The following is a 14,749-nucleotide window of genomic DNA, read 5'->3' as shown; positions in this document are numbered from 1 at the left end:
TACCCCAGTGAGAGTCAGTGCTTGGGGAACTGTACCCCAGTGAGAGTCAGTGCCTGTGGAACCCATACTCCAGTGAGAATCAGTGTCTGTGGAACTGTACCCCACTGAGAGTCAGTGTCTGTGGAACTGTACCCGAGTGAGAGTCAGTGTCTGTGGAATTGTACCCAAGTGAGAGTCAGTGTTTGTGGGACCAGTACCCCAGTGAGAGTCAGTGTCTGTGGAACTGTACCCCAGTGAGAGTCAGTATATGTGGAACTGTACCCCAGTGAGAGTCAGTGTGTGTGGAACTGTCCCCCAGCGAGAGTAAAGTTTATGCGATCTGTCATAATGTAAGCATTTGGTTACATCTGTGCTGCTCCCCCTCCAAGTACAATATATCCTTCCTGAAGTGCGGGGCCCAGAACTGAACGCAGTTACTCCAGATGGGGTCTGACCAAGGCTCTGTACAGCTGAAGCATCACTTATCCCACTCTCTTGCTCCCCTCCATCTTTCGTACACTCCAGGCGCCCGCAGTCTAGTCTCGGCTTACATTTGAAGCTATGATCATTTGGTGATCTGTCCACAGGAACCCGATATGCCAGTGGAACACTATCTGGGCAACGGACGAAGATGGTGATGGGGGGTGCGGGTGTTGAAAGGTTTGCCAAGGCCTTTTCCAGGCCTTCCATGTCCTTTTTAATTGAGATTATGGGACCAGTGTAATCTATCACCAAGGTTGTACATGAGACGCACTGTGAAGAAAGTCAGCCTGTCAGGCATCTGCTGATTAATTGACTCTGTGAGACTGCCGTGGAGAGGACTGACAATAGGGTTATTTTTAAACCGAGCCAGTGTTTTGTCAATCGACACATTAAGTCACTGAAGGTCAACTTAGTGCCTACTAGTTATTGACGAAACGTAATTAATCATTTTATATCCGTCTTTCGGATGAGACATTAAACCGAGGCCCCATCTGCCCTCTCAGGTAGATGTAAAAGATCCCACGGCACTATTTCGAAGAGGAGCAGGGGAGTTATCCTCCCTGCGGCTAATATTTATCCCTCAATCAACATAACTAAAACAGATTATCCGATCATTATCACATTGCTGTTTATGGGAGCTTGCTGTGCGCAATTTGGCTGCTGCGTTTCCCACATTACAACAGTGACTACACTTCAAAAAATACTTAATTGGCTGTAAAATACCTTGGGACGTCCGGTGGTTGTGAAAGGCGCTATATAAATGCAAGTCTTTCTCTTTTTTCTATGCTTTAAAAAAAAATCTGTGACTTTGGTGCTCCACACTGGAGATGCTGGAGTAAGCAGCATTGTTTTCTCCAAGGCACCCAGTATCAGCAGGATTATTTTTAGAAGCCTGTGGTTAGCACTCTCGCCTCTGAGTCAGAAGATGGTAGGTTCAAGCCCAAAAATCAGGCCCAACACTCCCAGAGCAGTGCTGAGACAGTGCTGCACTGTCAGAGATGCCGTCTTTCGGATGAGACATTAAACCGAGGCCCCGACTCTCACTGGGCGTGAAAAAAAACCCACAGCACTATTTCAAAGAAGAGCAGGGGAGTTCTCTCCGGTGTCGTGGGGCCAATATTTATCCCTCAATCAACATCACTAAAACAGATTATCTGGTCATCATCACATTGCTGTTTGTGGGAGCTTGCTGTGTGCAAATAGGCTGCTGCGTTTCCCATATTACAACAGTGACTACACTCCAAAAGTACTTAATTGGCTGTAAAGCACTTTGGGACGTTTGAGGCCATGAAAGGCGCTACTTAAATGCAAGTCTTTCTTTTCTTTACTTCTTCTCATTTTCTGTTCCTCCCAAGTGCCACGTGCTGTTTTCTGCAGCACGGAGCAGACACACGAGCCGTTTATCCTGCGCTCTGCAATCAGAACACAGGAGGTATATAAGGGTCAGAAATGGATATATAGAATAACAGATACCCAGGAGCGAGTTACAGGCTGGAATCTAATCAAAGGGTTCGGGTGGTTTATATTTAGAATAATGGATACCCGGGAGTGAGTTACAGGCTGGAATCTAATCGAGGGGTTCGGGTGGTTTATATTTAGAATAATGGATACCCGGGAGTGAGTTACAGGCTGCAATCTAATCGAGGGGTTCGGGTGGTTTATATTTAGAATAATGGATACCCGGGAGTGAGTTACAGGCTGGAATCTAATCGAGGGGTTCGGGTGGTTTATATTTAGAATAACGGATACCCGGGACTGAATTACAGGCTGGAATCTAATTTGAGGGGTTTATATATAGCATAACGGATACCCGGGAGTGAGTTGCAGGCTGGAATCTAATCAAGGGGTTCGGGGGGGTTTATACATAGAATAACGGATACCTGGGAGTGAGTTACAGGCTGGCATCTAATCGAAGGATCGGGAAGGCTTATAGAGAGAATAATCATGGGAGTCAGTTAAAAAATAATCTGGTATCAGTAAGTGACCACGAAGTTTCCAGATGGTCCTAAAAACCCTTTAGGGAAGAAAACCAGTCGTCCTTACCTGGTCTGGTTAATAGGTGACTCCACTCCCACACCAATGTGGTTGACTCTTAACTGTCCGCTAATGTGGTCTAGTGAGCCCCTCAGTTGCATCAAAACCACTACCAGCGGTTCAAGAAGACTCATAGAAACATAGCAGATGACATTAAGCTGGGTGGCAGTGTGAGCTGTGAGGGGGATGCTAAGAGGCTGCAGGGTGACTTGGACAGGTTAGGTGAATGGGCAAATGCATGGCAAATGCAGAATAATGTGAATAAATGTGAGGTTATCCACTTTGGTGGCAAAAACAGGGAGGCAGAATATTATCTGAATGGTGACAGATTAGGAAAAGGGGAGGTGCAACGAGACCTGGGTATCATGGTACATCAGTCATTGAAAGTTGGCATGCAGGTACAGCAGGCGGTGAAGGTGGCAAATGGCATGTTGGCCTTCATAGCGAGAGGATTTGAGTATAGGGGCAGGGAGGTCTTGCTGCATTTGTACAGGGCCTTGGTGAGGCCACACCTTGAATATTGTGTACAGTTTTGGTCTCCTAATCTGAGGAAGGACATTCTTGCTATTGAGGGAGTGCAGCGAAGGTTCACCAGACTGATTCCCGGGATGGCAGGACTGACATATGAAGAAAGACTGGATTGACTAGGCTTATATTCACTGAAATTTAGAAGAATGAGAGGGGATCTCATAGAAACATATAAAATTCTGACGGGATTAAACAGGTTAGATGCAGGAAGAATGTTTCCGATGTTGGGTTCCAAGGGTCACAGTCTAAAATAAGGGGTAAGCCATTTAGGACCGAGATGAGGAGAAACTTCTTCACTCAGAGAATTGTGAACCTGTGGAATTCTCTACCACAGAAAGTTGTTGAGGCCAGTTCATTAGATATATTCAAAAGGGAGTTAGATGTGGCCCTTATGGCTAAAGGGATCTCCATACCCCTTGAACTGGCCTCAACAACTTAACATGCCATTTGCCTTCTTCACCGTCAGTTGTACCTGCATGCCAACTTTCAATGACTGATGTACCATGACACCCAGGTCTCGTTGCACCTCCCCTTTTCCTAATCTGTCACCATTCAGATAATAATCTGCCTTCCTGTTTTTGCCACCAAAGTGGATAACTTCACATTTATCCACATTATACTGCATCTTTCATGCATTTGCCCACTCATCTAACCTGTCCAAGTCATCCTGCAGCCTCTTAGCATCCTCCTCACAGCTCACACTGCCACCCAGCTTAGTGTCGTCTGTAAACTTGGAAATATTACATTCAATTCCTTCGTCTAAATCATTAATGTATATTGTAAATAGCTGGGGTCCCAGCACTGAACCTTGCGGTACCCCACGAGTCACTGCCTGCCATTCTGAAAAGGACCCGTTTATCCCGACTCTCTGCTTCCTGTCTGCCAACCAGTTCTCTATCCACGTCTATACATTACCGCCAATACCATGTGCTTTAATTTGCACATTAATCTCTTATGTGGGACCTTGTCAAAAACCTTTTGAAAGTCCAAATACACCACATCCACTGGTTCTCCCTTGTCTACTCTGCTAGTTACATCCTCAAAAAATTCCAGAAGATTTGTCAAACATGATTTCCCTCTCATAAATCCATGCTGACTTGGACCGATCCTGTCACTGTTTTCCAAATGTGCTGCTATTACATCTTTAATAATTGATTCCAGCATTTTCCCCACTACCGATGTCAGGCTAACCGGTCTATAATTCCTTGTTTTCTCTCTCTCTCTCCTTTTTTAAAAAGTGGGGTTACATTAGCTACCCTCCAATCCATAGGAACTGATCCAGAGTCTATAGAATGTTGGAAAATGACCACCAATGCATCTACTATTTCTAGGGCCACTTCCTTGAGTACTCTGGGATGCAGACTATCAGGCCCTGGGGATTTATCGGCTTGCGGCGCTCCCTCAGTATTGTACTGGGAGTGTCACCCTCGATATTTGTGCTCGGGTCTTTGGAGTGGGACTTGAATCCACAGCCTTCTGACTCAGAATTGAGAGAAATACCCAGTGAGCCAAGGCTGACATAAAGCCAATGCTTTTTTTCAGAACTTTATCAACTTGTCCTGCTACCTTCAAAGATTTGTGTATATACACACCCCCAGGTCTCTCTGTTCCTGGACCCACTTTAAAATTGTATCATTTAGCTTATGTTGCCTCTCCCACTTCTTCCTTCCGAAATGCATCACTTCACACTTTGAGGTTTGTTGCATCTTGATTATCGGAGGAGTTGTGAATGGAGCTGGAGTTTGTGAACATCGCCACTTATGACCTTATGATTGAGGGAAGGTCATTAATGAAGCAACTGAATATGTTGTGTGGAGGACACCACCCTGAAGAACTCCTGCAGCGATGTCCGGGGCCTATAACGATCGGCCTCCAACACCCACAACCATCTTTTTCTACATCAGATATGACTTCAGCCCCCAGAAAGTTTTCCCCTTGGCCACCGGTTCGCTTGATCTCCTTGGTGCCCTGCTCGGTCAAAATCTGCCTCTCCTCTCCCATTCAGCTCTTGTAACCCACTGGGATCGAGGCTAAAAGGAGGGATTGGATAGGCTGCGGTTGTTTTCTTTGAAGCGGAGGAGGCTGAGGGGAGAGTTGTATAAAATTATGAGGGGCCTGGATAGAGTGGATAGGGTGGACCTATTTCCCTTAGCAGAGGGGTCAACAACCAGGGGGCATTGATTTAAAGTAATTAGTAGAAGGATTAGAGTGGATTTGAGGAGAAATTTCTTCACCCAGAGGGTGGTGGGGGTCTGGAACTCACTGCCTGAAAAAGTGGTAGAGGCAGAAACCCTCACCACATTTAAAAAGTACTTGGATGTGCACTTGAAGTGCCGTAACTTACAAGGCTATGGACCGAAAGCTGGAAAGTGGGATTAGGCTGGATAGCTCTTGGTCGGCCGGTGCAGACGCAATGGGCCGAAATGGCCTCCTTCCGTGCTGCAAATTTCTATGATTCAGTCCCATCAATTTCCCTATCACAATTTCCTGACTAATAAGGATTTCCTTCAGTTCCTCCTTCTCACTAGACCCTCGGTCCCCTAGTATTTCCAGAAAGTTATTTGTGTCTTCCTTAGTGAAGACAGAACCAAAGTATTTGTTCAATTGGTCTGCCATTTCTTTGTTCCCCATTATAAATTCACCTGAATCCAACTGCAAGGGACCTACGTTTGTCTTCACTAATCTTTTTCTCTTCACATATTTATAGAAACTTTTGCAGTCAGTTTTTATGTTCCCTGCAAGTTTCCTCTCGTACTCTTATTTCCCCCCTCCTAATTAAACCCTTTGTCCTCCTCTGCTGAATTCTAAATTTCTCCCAGTCCTCAGGTTTGCTGCTATTTCTGGCCAATTTATATGCCACTTCCTTGAATTTAACACTATCCCTAATTTCCCTTGTTAGCCACGGTTGAGCCACCTTCCCCGTTTTATTTTTATGCCAAACAGGGATGTCCAATTGTTGAAGTTCATCCATGTGATCATTAAATGTCTGCCATTGCCTATCCACCGTCAACCCTTTAAGTATCATTCACCAGTCTATCCTAGCCAACTCACGTCTCATATCATCGAAGTTACCTTTCTTTAAGTTCAGAACCCTAGTCGTTGAATTAACTGTCACTCTCCATCTTAAATGAAGAATTCTACCATATTATGGTCACTCTTCCCCAAGGGGCCTCGCACAACAAGATTGCTAATTAATCCTCTCTCGTTACACAACACCCAGTCTCGGATGGCCAGCTCTCTAGTTGGTTCCTCGACGTATTGGTCTAGAAAACCATCCCTTATACACGCCAGGAAATCCTCCTCCACCGAATTGCTACCAGTTTGGTTAGTCCAAACTATATGTGCCTCCACCACCAATGTTTCTTTTAATTTTTTTTTGGGTGCACATATGAGCAAAGATAGGCGGAGGCTCGAGTGGAGCATAAATACCGACATGGTTGGGCCGAATGACCTGTTTCTATGCCGTATATCCTATGGTAATACCTGACCACCTGGGTATTTCCAGCATCTTCTTTTGTTTCTACCGAAAGCAGATTTCCTGGCCATTAATCTCATTGTTGTTTGTGGGAGCTTGCTGTGTGCAAATTGGCCGCTGTCGTTTCCTTTATTACAACAGTGACTGCACTTCAAAAGTACTTCATTTGCTGCAAAGCTTTTGGAACATCCGGAGGTCGTGAAAGGGGCTATAGAAATGCAGTTTCTCTCCTTACTGAGTTACGTCCGTAACATTGTCCATCTGAGCTCCTGACCCCCTGATCCTCTCCATCACCAAGAGTGCCTACCTTCACCCGTCTCCGCCCCTTGTTTCAGCTCATCCGCTGCTGAAACCCTCATCCATGCCTTTGTTATTTCTTGACTTGACTATTCCAACGCACCCCTGGGCTGGCCGTCCACATTCTACCCTACGTAAACAAGAGGTGATTCAAAACTCTGTTGCCCTTGTCCCAACTCGCTCCTCCCTTTCTCTGTAATCTCCTCCAGCCCCACAATGTCTGCGCTCCTCTAATTCTGCTCTCTTGAGCATCCCTGATTGTAATTGCTCAACAATCGGCAGCCGTGCCTTCTGTTGCCTGGGCCCCAAGCTCTGGAACTCCCTGCCTAAACCGCTATTCTCCTTCAAGACGTTCCTTAAAATGTACCTCTTAACCAAGCTGCGCTAATTTCTACTTATGCGACTCGGTGTCAAATTTTTATCGCATAACACTCCTGTGCAGCGCCCTTGGGATGTTTCACTATGTTAAAGGCGCTATATAAAAACAGTAGTAGTGATGTTGGGGAGGGCATCAAACATGAAATTAGGGGTGCGTGCAATAAAGGTGCAGCAGTTATAATGGGTGACTTTAATATGCACATAGATTGGGTTAACCAAACTGGAAGCAATACGGTGGAGGAGGATTTCCTGGAGTGCATAAGGGATGGTTTTTTAGACCAATATGTCGAGGAACCAACTAGGGGGGAGGCCATCTTAGACTGGGTGTTGTGTAATGAGAGGATTAATTAGCAATCTCGTTGTGCGAGGCCCCTTGGGGAAGAGTGACCATAATATGGTGGAATTCTGCATTAGGATGGAGAATGAAACAGTTAATTCAGAGACCATGGTCCAGAACTTAAAGAAGGGTAACTTTGAAGGTATGAGGTGTGAATTGGCTAGGATAGATTGGCGAATGATACTGAAGGGGTTGACTGTGGATGGGCAATGGCAGACATTTAGAGACCGCATGGATGAACTACAACAATTGTACATTCCTGTCTGTCGTAAAAATAAAAAAGGGAAGGTGGCTCAACCGTGGCTATCAAGGGAAATCAGGAATAGCATTAAAGCCAAGGAAGTGGCATACAAATTGGCCAGAAATAGCAGAGAACCCGGGGACTGGGAGAAATTTAGAACTCAGCAGAGGAGGACAAAGGGTTTGATTAGGGCAGGGAAAATGGAGTACGAGAAGAAGCTTGCAGGGAACATTAAGACGGATTGCAAAAGTTTCTATAGATATGTAAAGAGAAAAAGGTTAGTAAAGACAAACGTAGGTCCCCTGCAGTCAGAATCAAGGGAAGTCATAACGGGGAACAAAGAAATGGCGGACCAATTGAACAAGCACTTTGGTTCGGTATTCACTGAGGAGGACACAAACAACCTTCCGGATATAAAAGGGGTCGGAGGGTCTAGTAAGGAGGAGGAACTGAGGGAAATCCTTATTAGTCGGGAAATTGTGTTGGGGAAATTGATGGGATTGAAGGCCGATAAATCCCCAGGGCCTGATGGACTGCATCCCAGAGTACTTAAGGAGGTGGCCTTGGAAATAGTGGATGCATTGACAGTCATTTTCCAACATTCCATTGACTCTGGATCAGTTCCTATGGAGTGGAGGGTAGCCAATGTAACCCCACTTTTTAAAAAAGGAGGGAGAGAGAAAACAGGGAATTACAGACCGGTCAGCCTGACATCGGTAGTGGGTAAAATGATGGAATCAATTATTAAGGATGTCATCGCAGTGCATTTGGAAAGAGGTAATATGATAGGTCCAAGTCAGCATGGATTTGTGAAAGGGAAATCATGCTTGACAAATCTTCTGGAATTTTTTGAGGATGTTTCCAGTAGAGTGGACAAGGGAGAACCAGTTGATGTGGTATATTTGGACTTTCAGAAGGCTTTCGACAAGGTCCCACACAAGAGATTAATGTGCAAAGTTAAAGCACATGGGATTGGGGGTAGTGTGCTGACATGGATTGAGAACTGGTTGTCAGACAGGAAGCAAAGAGTAGGAGTAAATGGGGACTTTTCAGAATGGCAGGCAGTGACTAGTGGGGTACCGCAAGGTTCTGTGCTGGGGCCCCAGCTGTTTACACTGTACATTAATGATTTAGACGAGGGGATTAAATGTAGTATCTCCAAATTTGCGGATGACACTAAGTTGGGTGGCAGTGTGAGCTGCAAGGAGGATTCTATGAGGCTGCAGAGCGACTTGGATAGGTTAGGTGAGTGGGCAAATGCATGGCAGATGAAGTATAATGTGGATAAATGTGAGGTTATCCACTTTGGTGGTAAAAACAGAGAGACATACTATTATCTGAATGGTGACAGATTAGGAAAAGGGGAGGTGCAAAGAGACCTGGGTGTCATGGTACATCAGTCATTGAAGGTTGGCATGCAGGTACAGCAGGCGGTTAAGAAAGCAAATGGCATGTTGGCCTTCATAGCGAGGGGATTTGAGTACAAGGGCAGGGAGGTGTTGCTACAATTGTACAGGGCCTTGGTGAGGCCACACCTGGAGTATTGTGTACAGTTTTGGTCTCCTAACCTGAGGAAGGACATTCTTGCTATTGAGTGCAGCGAAGGTTCACCAGACTGATTCCCGGGATGGCGGGACTGACCTATCAAGAAAGACTGGATCAACTGGGCTTGTATTCACTGGAGTTCAGAAGAATGAGAGGGGACCTCATAGAAACGTTTAAAATTCTGACGGGGTTAGACAGGTTAGATGCAGGAAGAATGTTCCCAATGTTGGGGAAGTCCAGAACCAGGGGACACAGTCTAAGGATAAGGGGGAAGCCATTTGGGACTGAGATGAGGAGGAATTTCTTCACCCAGAGAGTGGTGAACCTGTGGAATTCTCTACCACAGAAAGTTGTTGAGGCCAATTCACTAAATATATTCAAAAAGGAGTTAGATGAAGTCCTTACTACTAGGGGAATCAAGGGGTATGGTGAGAAAGCAGGAATGGGGTACTGAAGTTGCATGTTCAGCCATGAACTCATTGAATGGCGGTGCAGGCTAGAAGGGCCGAATGGCCTACTCCTGCACCTATTTTCTATGTTTCTATGTTAAGTTGTTGTTGTTACCTGTGCCTGAGAATTGAAGTGAATTTCTGCAGGGGTTCTCCTGCTTGTCTGCTGTAACTTTGTTTTTTCCGAGGTTTCCATGCCTCTTCGGCCAAAAGTATGGAGGATGTGAGGGAGAATCCCCAAGGAAACCCGCACCCTCCCTGTGTGTCTGTGTCTGTGGAGTATTTTCCTTCGGTTAAAAAGAGAGAGACAGTGACACCTGGTGGCAGCCTCACAGTATTGCTCGCTGTTTCCACTTGAGTAAAGTCGTCGGGATTGGGAGGGTTTGAAGTGGTTGGGTGTGGAGTCACAATCATGATTCACCGTGGGGAAAATTCCAGAGTTACATCGAGAGGCACAATGCGAGCCAGAATTTAAGTTGCGCACCCATCCTGTAAGATAAAGATCTTATCCCTGTTTAAAGTGCTTAAGAACATAAGAAATAGGAACAGGAGTAGGCCATTTGCTCCACCATTCAATAAGATCATGGCTGATCTGAAAATTACCTCAACTTCATTTCCCTGCGCTCTCCCCATAAACCTTGACTCCTTTATACCACTTCAAGTACATTGATGTATCTGTAACAGCATGCATTTAGACAGCGCCTTTAACGTAGTAAAAGGTCCCAAGGTGCTTTATCAGGAGTGATCATTAAACAAAATTTGAGATCGAACCACATGAGATATTAGGGCAGGCTTGGTCAAAGAGATAGGTTTTAAGGAGCGTCTTAAAAAGAGGGAGAGGCGAAGAAGTTTAGGGAGAGAATTCCAGAGCTTGGGGTCTAGGTAACTAAACGCACGGCCGCCAATGTGATTAAAATCGGGGATGCGCAAGAGGGCCGAATTGGAGGGACGCAGAGATCTCGGAGGGTTGTGGGGCTGTAGATTTCAGAAATAGGCACTTGAAGTTATCCCTGCCATTTGTTTTGCAGCACAGGTCTCTAGCATCCTATAGTCGAGACAGCAGGCTCCGTGAATATTCCCCACTGTTCTCCTCTCCTGGTGCTGACTCTTGCTGTGGGGTTCAGTTCCACAGGAGCTAGAACCCTCTGGTATTTTGCCCACCTGGCCTTTCTCCACATATGAGCATGAACATGGTAAGCTTGTTACAACTGCGGTGCTACCATACTGTGTTACCGGAATAATAATCCAATTGGCCTGGACTGATGATCCGGAGACGTATGCTCAAATCACACCATACCAGTGGGGGATTTAAATTCAGTTAATTAAATAACTCTGGAATAAAAAGCTAGTCTCAGTAATGGTACAATGAGACTACTGGATTGTCATAAAAACCCAACTCGTTCACTTATGTCCTTCAGGGAAATAAATCTGCCGCACTGGCCCTATATGTGACTCCAGACTCACAGCAATGTGGTTGACTCTTTACTGCCCTCTGAAATGGCCCAGCGAGCCACTCAGTTGTACCAAACCGTTATGAGCCACTCAGTTGTACCAAACCGTTATGGGAACAGTGCTCCCTAACAGCACTGTGGGAGCACCTTCACCACACGGGATTACAGCAGTTCAAGGCGGCGGCTCACCACCACCTTCTCAAGGGGCAATTAGGGACGGGCGATAAATGCTGGCTTTGTCAGCGACGTCCACATCCCGTGAACGAGTAAAAAATAATGTATAAATGAGTTAAAAAGTTAAAAGAAAGAAGATTTGCTAAAGAAAAATATTTATTTATTTTAGACGCTGAAAATCTGTAAAGTCGCTCAGTACCCGAGTCTGTGTGAAGTTGCAGAAAAAAAAGACATCAACTCCAACGCCAGACCCCAACTGCCCTTTTACTCCCGGCTACAGCAGCGGACCATTGTGCGATGTAATTTGAATACAAACTAGGTCCATTAACAGGCTTCACAGCAGTAAGGTGCACCGTCTAAGGGCGGACAATCCTGCTCTTGCTGGTGTCGGCGACGAGACTCAGGTATGGAGGAACTCGGGCTGCACTCGAGCCACTTTGCGGAACTCTTTCCCATGAGATTTGGGGCACTGCATCTCACACCAGCTGACGGGGACCATTTGCGCACCTGAGGGAGGGAAACACTACCTTTAAATATACACAGGGGATTGGGGGGGGGGGCGGGGGGGGAAATAGAGGGTGGCACATTGATTCAGATTTTCAAAGTCCCTTACCAAAGAAAAACAAGTCGAATTTCCTTAAGCTTTTTTTGTAACAGAGGCAGTGATGTCCCCAAGTGCGGCTCATGTTCTGACCATCTCAAAGTCTCTTCACTACCGACAAGGCTTGAGTCAGGGGTGTGTTGAAACACTCACCTGGTTGAGTGTAGCCAAAGCACTCGAGAAGCTCATTACTATCCAGGATAGGGCAGTTCATTGGATCAGTGCCCCGCCATTGGACTCTCTATCCATCCCTTCCATCACCAGTGCAATGGGGCTGCAGCATACATCAGCCTACTGAATGCACTGCAGCAAATGACTAAACTTATTTGACAGCACCTGCCAGTCCTGCGACCTCTACCACCAAGAAGGACAAGAGTGTGCTGTGGGAACACCATCACCTCCAAGTTCCTCTCCAAGTCACATGCACTGCCCTCGGACATATATCAGCCATTCCTTCATCGTTGCTGGGTCAAGAAATTCTGGAGCTCCCTAACCAAGAGAATTCATAGAATTATAGAAATTTACAGCACGAAGGAGGCCATTCGGCCCATCGTGTCAACATCGACCGACAAGGAGTTATCCAGCCGAATCCCACTTTCTAGCTCTTGGCCCATATAGCCTTGAGGGTTACGGCACTTCAAGTACTTTTTAAATGTGGTGAGGGTTTTTGCCTCTACCACCCTTTCAGGCAGCGAGTTCCAGATCCCCACCACCCTCTGGGTGAAAACAGTTCCCCTCAAATCTCCTCTTAACCTCCTACCAATTACTTTAAATCTATGCCCCCTGGTTGTTGACCTCTCTGCGAAGGGAAATAGGTCTTTCCTATCCACTCTGTCTAGGCCCCTCATAATTTTATACACCTCAAAAAGGTCTCCCCTCAGCCTCCGCTGTTCCAAAGAATTGTGGGAGCACCTTCACCACACGGACTGCGGCGGCTCACCACCACTGTCTCAAGGGCAATTTGGGATGGGCAATAAATGCCAGCATCACGTGAGGGAGAGAGAACAAATATTGAATAAATTCTTCTACCCTGGTTACTTCCAGCAAATTGCTCCCCTCACACTCCCCACTGCCACTATTCCATGGCCAACCTCAGAAACCCAGGATGACCATCAGCCCATGCAGGAGGTCAGCTTGTTCGAAACGAGTCCAAGTTTGGAAACTGCAGGGCTGCTCCTTGGAGTATCACCATAGGGAATGTTCGCACGGGTCACAGGCCATGAGTAGTCAATCACTTTAGCATGGCAAAGCTTCCCATCATTGGAACAGGAGGCGGCCATTTAGCCCCACGAGCCTCTTTCCCCATTCAATTAGATCAAGGCTGGACTGTATCTTAACACCATCGACTCGCCTTGGTTCCGTAACCCTTCATAGCCTTGCCCAGCAAAAAAAATCATTGATTAGACCACCCCTTAATCTTCTACACTCGAGGGAATACACGCCCACGTCTGTGCAACCTGTCCTCAAAGCAGAAATTTGTCCCGACTTTAGCACCGAAAATATTTCAAAGCTGAGAGCATGCTCGGAGATACTCACCTGCCTCGCTGTGAGCGACCACAACCCCTAGTTCATTCTCGGCAGTAGTCAGCAGGTAGTTAGACTGAGCATCGCCCAGAGAGATCGAGGAGGGCACATCAAGGAAAGTCTTACGGTTGAATCATCAGAGCGTCAGCAACACTAAGTTATGGTTTTCAATCCTAAACTGCGTCTTGCTTTGAGAGATATAACACAACAGCTTTTTATTTAACTCCTCCTTCACCTCGCACCAGTTTCCCCATACTGCAGGATGCCCCACAGAGCAGTTTAACGGGTGCCACGAGTACTCTGCCCATGAAGCCACTTTTCATGTGCGCGCGCCTAGACGCTGTGTCTTAGCGAGATATTCTACTGCAAGGGGCATCGAAGCAGAGGCCGATCTTGTCCTTGTCCGATATCCACACACAGCACGCTTTACAGCAGGAGACTTTGGCAGGTGCCAAGGAGTGGGAGCCCAAACCCAAGTTAAGTTCCCGTTCGAGCTTGAGGTGCACCATAGTGTGCCCCCAGCTGAGATCAGGGAACTCACTGCAGACTGGAGAGCCGAAACTGGGACCTTTCTGGTCTGTACAGCTCAGCTACTGGCTGGATAAGGTCGCCGTACAATAAAAGGGCCTTCCGCCAAGCTTCTGATCTCAGTGCTGGATGTCCTTGTGCCTGACTCAATAGGCAGAGAATGAAGAGCAAACATTCCGGGCATCATTAAATCGAAGACAATGCGTTGTGTACAGATGAGCCAACGTCTGTCTCCTTTTATATGAGGCCTCACCAAGTCACAACTATCTCGACACTTTATAGACAATGAATTACTTCGGAATTGCATGACTGTTGTGATGTAGCAAAGCGTGACAGCCATTTTATATAACAAGATACACGAGCAGTTAATCAGTATCACTGGTGTTGGTTGAGGGAGGAATATTGGTGGTGACACTGGGAGAGCTCACTAATGTTCGTCTTTGAATACTACCGTGGGTTTGTTAACAACCACATTAACGTTTCGGCCAAAGGATGGCACCTCCGACAATGCAGCACTACCTCAGTACTGCACTGAAATGTCAGCTTAGATTATACGCGCAAGTTTCGGATGTGAGATTCTGAGGCACAGCTAATAATCAAACTTGAACCATAAAGGATACCACTTTCGCTAAAACGATGTCGCCGGGTCGGAAGCATTTATAGACCTCTACCTGCAGGGAAGAACATAATTCAGTACATTTGCAAGAAGAACTTGTCCTTGTACT

The 14,749-nt window shown here is 46.3% G+C and overlaps 1 protein-coding gene across 2 annotated transcripts in view; it reads right to left on the bottom strand.

The window, feature by feature from the left end:
* The window catches only part of exosc1 (exosome component 1), a 51,639-nt gene that overhangs the window by 16,493 nt on the left and 20,397 nt on the right, over positions 1-14,749 (bottom strand). Inside the window, exons 6-8 of one of the 2 annotated variants that reach the window (XM_070876445.1) lie at positions 14,646-14,695; positions 13,509-13,594; positions 1,791-1,874 (exon numbers count right to left, since the gene is read on the bottom strand). In XM_070876445.1, the coding sequence (XP_070732546.1) occupies positions 1,791-1,874; positions 13,509-13,594; positions 14,646-14,695 (220 nt within the window). Of the gene's footprint in view, positions 1-1,790; positions 1,875-11,509; positions 11,879-13,508; positions 13,595-14,645; positions 14,696-14,749 lie in introns of those variants that run through there. The other variant, XM_070876444.1, reaches the window with a different exon arrangement.

The sequence above is a fragment of the Pristiophorus japonicus genome, chromosome 3, assembly GCF_044704955.1.
Source record: "Pristiophorus japonicus isolate sPriJap1 chromosome 3, sPriJap1.hap1, whole genome shotgun sequence".
NCBI classification, from domain to species: Eukaryota; Metazoa; Chordata; class Chondrichthyes; family Pristiophoridae; genus Pristiophorus; species Pristiophorus japonicus.
Note: the sequence above shows the minus strand (reverse complement) of the source record. Positions and strands in the feature narration are given on the sequence as shown.